Here is a 7461-nt window from a genome sequence, read left to right as displayed (position 1 = left end):
AATTGCATTTTAGAGTCCTATGATAAACATATCATTAATATCTGGACACAGTTGAAGCAAAAATAAATAAGTAAAATAAAAAATAAACCATCGATTCAGCATTTTAATTATTGACTCATAAAAGAAAATGGAATTCCCCTTTAAAAACTTGAAATAAGCTTCGTTATAAAAATAAAGAGACTTTTCATTTATTTGCATCCTAATAAAGCGAAGCTAGCTTGAAAAAAAGAATAAAATATGATTCTCATATCGGATGTAAAAAGATTGCGTTTTTCAAAATGTAGGCATCTATAGAAAAAAATAATGGTAAATAAAAGTTTATTTTAAGTTAATTATTCTTTTTAGTATCGAAAAACCAAACCCATATAACTTTCTCCCAAAATAACAGTTTAACATCGCAACACCAGACACTAAGTGGCGATAAGTTTGAATTTTGTAACCCTATCTGAAGCGATCACATCCACCCCACCCATACTATCCTTTGCAGTTCTGAATTCATTTCGCTGTATATTATTGATGATTAAATCATGAGTGATGAGAAAAGTGCTTACTACGCCTATTCAGAGAATGTTGATGCTTTTCCGAAGAAGTTTACAACAACAGCTCTGCATAAAACAAACAAGCAAAATTATAAACCAAACTGACTTTCAGCTGTTAATTTCTTTTAAAGAAACTAACAGGGATTATATTTATTTGGCAGTAGTAATTATTTATGGCTTGCAGGAGCATCACAAGAGTGCCGATTTTTTTTTCTTTTGCAAAATTAGCTGATTTTGTATAAGTTGATTCATCTAATTTAACTTTAAATATACTGTATTATTTTAATTTGAGATTTGCTCTTTCAATAAACAATTTGTGAAAGATCCGTTTTTGTTTACCAGAATTTTGTGAAGGGTCCGTTTTGGTTGATCGGATTTTTGTGAAAGGTCCGTTTTGGTTGATCGGATTTTTGTGAAAGGTCCGTTTTGGTTGATCGGATTTTTGTGAAAGGTCCGTTTTGGTGGAAGGGGTTTTTTGTGAAGGGTCCGTTAACGGACCCAAAATTGCTCTGGCCAGACCCCTGATTTATGCTAAATCTCTAATAGTTTAGGCTTTGCAGTCTTAATTTTTGATTTTTTCATTCAAAATGAAAGTTAATGCACAGTCTGTCCCAAAAGTCATGAGACATATTTTTGTATGCAACTTTATTGGCGGTATTGGTTCAAGGCAGTAGCAGCAATTTGGGGGGGGGGGGGTAGTAATTGGGGGTTACTTGAGTAATTTTTCAATATCAATACTTAAAATAAATTATTTGAATGTGGTTGTTAAAACTTGAGTATCTTGAAGTATCTTGAATAAATTAGCTTTGATTTTCTTATGTAAAAATCTTGAAAAGATTTTTTAATAAATGTTTTTTTCTTGATGAATTTTAGGAGCTTCCCGATGCAATTGATTATTTCAAGAGAAAAGTGAAGTTTGTTACCACTCAAATAGAAAAAGTACAACAAATCATGAAAGAAAAACTTATTGCAAGAGAAGGTAAGTTAATTTTTCAGTTTTTGTTTTAGATATTACAATGCATAGAACGTTTAAAAATTTTCTGAAGTTCCCTTCTTAATGTCATTGGTGAATAGTGATGTAAAATACCCGGGTATTTATTTTTAGTGGTAAATACCCAGGGTATATACCCGGGTAAATATCCAAAATGGGTATTTACCCCGGTATTTATTTCAAAAATTTATATTCAACTGAATTACTTTTTGGTATGTATTCCACTATGTATAACCAACCACATACAAAACAAATTTTTGCCCAAAAATTGTATTTTGATCACATATTTAAAGAATTATTCTGTGAAACAACTCATTAATCTAATATGATATTCACATTAAATGTGTTGGATATGCCCATTCAATGTTGATAGCCAAATTTCAGATAAAAATTCTGGTTACAAAAAAAAAAAAAAAAAAAGCAAACATCAATTTTTTAAGGTCCTAGTCTTTTACAACCTAGTAATATGTCCGTCCATGACATCAAAATGTAACGAAATGTCAATAAAAATAGTTTGAATAAATTTTCATCATGAAGTACCGGGGCGCAAATGCAAATGAGCAATGCAACAGAAAACAATATTTTTATTTATTTATTCATTTATTTTTGCTTATTAATGTAAAAACTGTTTCTATATTTGTCATGTTATCACTTAAACAGCAATAAAATAAATAACATCATAGTCTTAATAACTTCTCAGTTTGTTCTTCCAAACATCCCTCATGCTTCTTTTTTTTTTTTTTTTTTCTCATTTTGGATATGACTAACATAGATTGTGATTTTGAAATCCTGAAGTTCATCATTGAATTGCTTATACTTCTCCAATTATGACATTGAAAAGAAAGATTCTTTGGTTCACCATATGTTTCTTTTATAATTTCATCAAGTCTTTCAATAAAAAATATTATGAACTGTGTAATACATATGTATGTATCAGTTTTACCAATTATTTCATATTAAGATTTTTGAAAAAAAATTTCCCATTCACTTTTTGCATTTTTTGTAAAATACCCAGTTTTTAGGTATTTACCCAGGCCTTGGGTAAATACCCCAAAAAATATTTACCTACCTGCTGGGTATTTACCCGATCCACATCACTATTTGTGAAGTATCGTTTGTACTTTAATGTATGCTTTTCTCTTTTTGAAACATATACATCAGTATAGAGTGTGCTGATCTTTTTATAACCACTATGGGGTTTTGGTGTTCAAAACCTGAAAAAAAAAAAAAAAAAAACTTTTTGCTGTCCTTAATCAGCCCTTAATTTACCCAGTATTCTAAAAAGAGGTCCTTATTTTATTATGACTTTAAAAGGCCCAAAAATATGTACGTTTTAGGCATCTGAAAAAAGATGAATATATTTTAAAATCAGAATGAGACAAATTGTTATTGTGAAAGTATCTAGAAGTTTTGAAAAGTTACCAATGCACACTTGCCTATCTTTATAGAGTAAGTGTACAGCTTACACAATTTCACATGCCAATCCTGACTGTGTTAAGCATTTGTAAATGGGGTTAAGTCTGCCTGTGTGAAACTCGCTCAGTTTTGTTAACTATGTGACACTGCTGCTAAGACAATATTGTATTTACCATTATTTTTACTCTTATATTTCACATGCTCACATTCCTTCATTTTGCCAGGGCCACTTAAAAATTTAACTCTTTTCATAGAGTTGGTTCCTAACTGGTATCCTTTGTAAAAATATAATTTCAATTTTAATGATGTTCATTTGGTTTGCATAAATTTTAGAAAAAAAAATTATATAAAAAAATATTTTAAAATGTTTGAGATGGGAATGAAATGTTAAAAATAGGGAATCTCAATGGTAAAGTTCAGCAAAAATCTAGAAATGTTGATAGTCACTCAAAATCAGAGATTTTTCTTTAGTTTCAGCCTTTCTTAAAATTTTGAACATTACATCAGTTAATTGAATCTTAGTTATTTTAGTCACATTGATCCTTTGCACTCATGCATAGTTTTATATTGTTCTTATTTTTATGCAAACTTCGATTTAATTTAACCCAACTTTTAATTAGATGATAAATAGTCATGTCAAGTTTTACTTGTGCCCATTTCCAAAAGTTGGCAAATATGCAATGAATATTGATATCCTTGATGATTATATTGACCCTGAAAGATTAGTTGCAGATGGTGTAAGCCGCTAGAAGCTTTTGCATTATGCATCGTGTTCTAAAATCGATGTAAAAATTCCACCTGTTTTGAAACAACTTGATTTTTACAATTGCTGCTTCAGATGAATTTGTGATCAAAATAGTGATCAACACTGCCGGACAAAATTATACTAAAATCTTTTTATCATGCGAGTTTTTACTTTCATTTTAATCATAATTCAACTCAATTTAATCTTTTTTGTAAAGTCGATATGAATAATTGAAAAAATAGTTCAAATTTCAGTATAGCTCATAAATTAATCAAATCAATTGAAGGGCTCAGGGCAGAAATATGACAATCCACAAGGAGAGGCTTTTTGATCAAAATTTTTGTTTCTCATAACTAAAATTGAAATAAATATGATAATGGATTATGTCATTTGGGAGAAAAGCATATTTGGTTTTAGTATTGTAGAATATAGAATGTATAATGCTTTTGAAGAAGTCTCAAAATATTTTTTATAAGTTGGAAATTAGCCAACTGAAAATTCACATCATGTGGCGTATCACTTGCTGGCCCAGAGCCCTTCAATTAATGTGATTTCAAAAAAGTCTAACTCAAATAATTTACCATTACGCATACCTGCCAACTTGTACGGTTTGGCCGTACATTGTACGGTTTTGGTACAAATTGTACGGTTGTAAGGTTCTGTACTAAAATTGTACGGTTTCGAGTAAAATTTCCCTCAAAACCTAAAAATGCAAAACTTTTGTTCAAACAATCGAACGCGCTCAAGCCCATCTATCTACAATCGACCGGAGCCACCGCGCAATGCTTTTACGCATGGTGATCACTGAGCTTCCAAACCCGAGCCTTTACGCGAAGAAGAAATGCGCAATTTCAACGTACCATCCAACACTTTTCTCCTAGCCTCTACGCATGCGCTATTTGTTTATAAACGAGGGAAGTTGTTAAGCCCGCCTCCATGCGTCGATCGTGATTTTTAGCAACTCGTTGAGCATCCACTCCTGCCGGCTAGAAAGACGTGCAGCAATAGCGTAATCGGCGTTGCTCGCCTCGTGTGAATTTATTTTTGGATTTTGCTTCCGTAACAGTGTTCTTTCTTTCTGGATTGAATAAAGGAAAAAGTTATAATCAAGTGTTTCTGGAATCCTATGCACAAGAAATCCCCTGCATAAAACAGTCAAGGAAAGGGCCCTCATTTGCGCTCTGTACCATTTGCAGTTGCGATATAAAAATTGCGCATGGTGGCAAAAGTGATATTAAGGACCATGTTGCAACTAAAAAGCACCAAGATTATATGGCAATTTAAGAAAAATCTCAGAGACTCGGGACATTCTTTAATTTTGTGGACGACGCTGCGGGAAGTGATGTCATACGCGCGGAGTGCCTCTTCACCAGTTTCATATTAGGGCATAATCTGCCTATAGCAATAGCTGATCATGCAGGGCAACTCTTTAAAAAAATGTTTCCTAAATGTGAAATTGCTAAAAAATTTGCATGTGGTCGGACTAAAACAAAAAATAATGCACATCCATGAAAGACTTTTGGGAAATTTTGTCAATGTCCGCAACTTCAGCATGCATTAATACATCGCTATTAACAGGAAACTTGAGTCTGATATAATTGCAGCATGCAGAAAAGTACTGTCTAACATCAGAATAAAATTGCTGTTTTTCCTTACTTTCTAATTTATTGACTACTTTTAAGGTAGCACTACCAATTAACAAATATTGGTCATTTTTCTGGTTGCATCTCTCAGCATACTTCACATCAGTTATACATACACAACTTTTAAGAACAAATGGCTGAACAAATTTGCATAAAATATCTTTAAACATTTCTAACAATAAAGAATTCAAAATATGAATTATCGGTTCTGTAGACTGCAATATTACATTTGTTTTTTCAAAAATTGGTATCATGAAGTCCAAGAATAAACAATACGCTTTGTTGGCTAAATCTGCTACGTATAAACATTTAAAAAGTATGGAGGCAGAGTAATTTTTTTTTTTAATTTGCAGTATGAGGTTGGACCAAAATTAGGTACCCCAGTACCTCATCAAGATATTGTAATTTTTTGAACATTTCTATTTTTAGTTTTCAATGGCCTTCTATGTTTTCTAGTACAGTTATGTTTCTTGTAATGTAATAAAAATGTAAAGGAAATTAGAGTGTTATTGTAATTTTGAATCATTGTAAGGTTTTGAACGGGAGATTGTAAGGTTTTCCAAGTAGACATGTTGGCAGGTATGATTACGTGAAACCTGGACAGTATAAACTCAAAAGGGTGAAAAATCCTGGATTGGAGTAAAATTTTGCTAAAGTAAGTCAATGTAGTCACAACCAGTGATGTTCCCATCAATTTTTCTGATGGTATACTCCCAGTAATCCATTACACACAATATGTGTATGCGATCATGTACATAATATGTCATAATATGAAAGTTTTTGATGTTTGAGGGTATACGCGATGTCTAAAAAATGTTTGAGAGTATACGGCGTACATGGAGACCCTATGGGAACACCACTGGTCGGAACACAGATCAATGTTGTCATTAGGGATCGTTAGTTGCTTTATTTTTCAAAATTAATGTCAACCAATAGCACTAACTATGAATTAAAAATAAAATTCTTGTGTTTGAAATTCTAAAATTCAGGTTCTCTCCATAAATGAGTTAGGTTGGAAAATAGAAAAAGAAAAATTGGTGATTGTCTTTAGATTTTATTTTTTATTCTTAAAGGTTGTTTCAAATGATAAAATATGACTTAATACTAAATGTTTTTTTAGTTACTATTTTCCATACATTTGGCAAATGCTTAAGGCGGTCCCTGAAAAAATTTAATGCACTGCAGGGCTGCAGGTTGCTACGCTGCATTGCCCACAGGCGTCAGGCTCTGCACTCCCCTATTCTATACAAATAGTATTTTACCCCCTTTTTGAAATTGTTCAAGGAAAACATTTTTCTTGTCTGATTTAATACTAGAATCATTTTGAGGTTTTTAAATGCATGTATTTCTAATTAGTTGTCACTAAAGACTTCTTGTTGCGTCAAAATTCAAAGGATTTAAAAAATCCTAGAGTGTATTCCTAAAGTCTTAAGGATGTGGTAAAAGCATTAACACATATTTGGTATACAAAAATAATGAAAATTCTGCATATATGTTTTATGTAGAATTCTTATTGTTCTGTTACATCATACGTTATGTCTGTAATCCAAGTTGGGAAGATTCAATTTTCTTTCAGTATGCTTCAGTATAATAATACAAATACCTGAATGCCTTTAAACTGTTCAATTCATACATCTAAATAATATGAAAATATTTTGTGCAATTATTTGATTTGCGTGTACATTATATATAACTTTACTCAGAATTATATCTCATTCTTTTAAAAATCTTAACATAGTCCTTAAATTGCTTAAAAAAGCAGATAAAAAATGGTATGCTTTGGGAGATATAATCAATAACTCATATAACATATAGTCTTGTGTTTTTAGGTTATGATTATATTTTGTGTGGTATATATTAAATGTTTTTTTTTTTTTTTTTTTCAGTGGTTATTGAAACCATGGAAAGTAAAATACAGGCTACACTAGCTGCTCAGCAAGCTGCAGCAACATCTGCCAAATCCTGAGATTAATTAATTTTTAAAAGGAGTTGAAAAGAACAATGAAATAACTTTTCATTTATCCACTTGTTCTAAGTTCTTGTTTGGTATTTGCTGAGTGTAATAACATTTGTACAAAATCATTTGCTTGTATATCTCTGTACACTTAATAAATTTGTTAAAGCTTT

The 7461-nt window shown here is 31.3% G+C and overlaps 1 protein-coding gene across 1 annotated transcript in view; it reads left to right on the top strand.

Moving 5' to 3' along the window:
- LOC129220387 (prefoldin subunit 5-like) overlaps positions 1-7461 on the top strand; it is a 41439-nt gene extending 33978 nt beyond the window's left edge. The window contains exons 4-5 of the mRNA XM_054854801.1: positions 1413-1518; positions 7221-7461. Of these exons, the coding sequence (XP_054710776.1) occupies positions 1413-1518; positions 7221-7300 (186 nt within the window). The 3' untranslated portion in view covers positions 7301-7461. The remainder of the gene's footprint in view (positions 1-1412; positions 1519-7220) is intronic.

Source organism: Uloborus diversus, chromosome 4, assembly GCF_026930045.1.
Source record: "Uloborus diversus isolate 005 chromosome 4, Udiv.v.3.1, whole genome shotgun sequence".
Classification (NCBI taxonomy): domain Eukaryota; kingdom Metazoa; phylum Arthropoda; class Arachnida; order Araneae; family Uloboridae; genus Uloborus; species Uloborus diversus.
The sequence above is the reverse complement of the archived record's forward strand: the minus strand, read 5'-3'. Positions and strand labels throughout refer to the sequence as shown.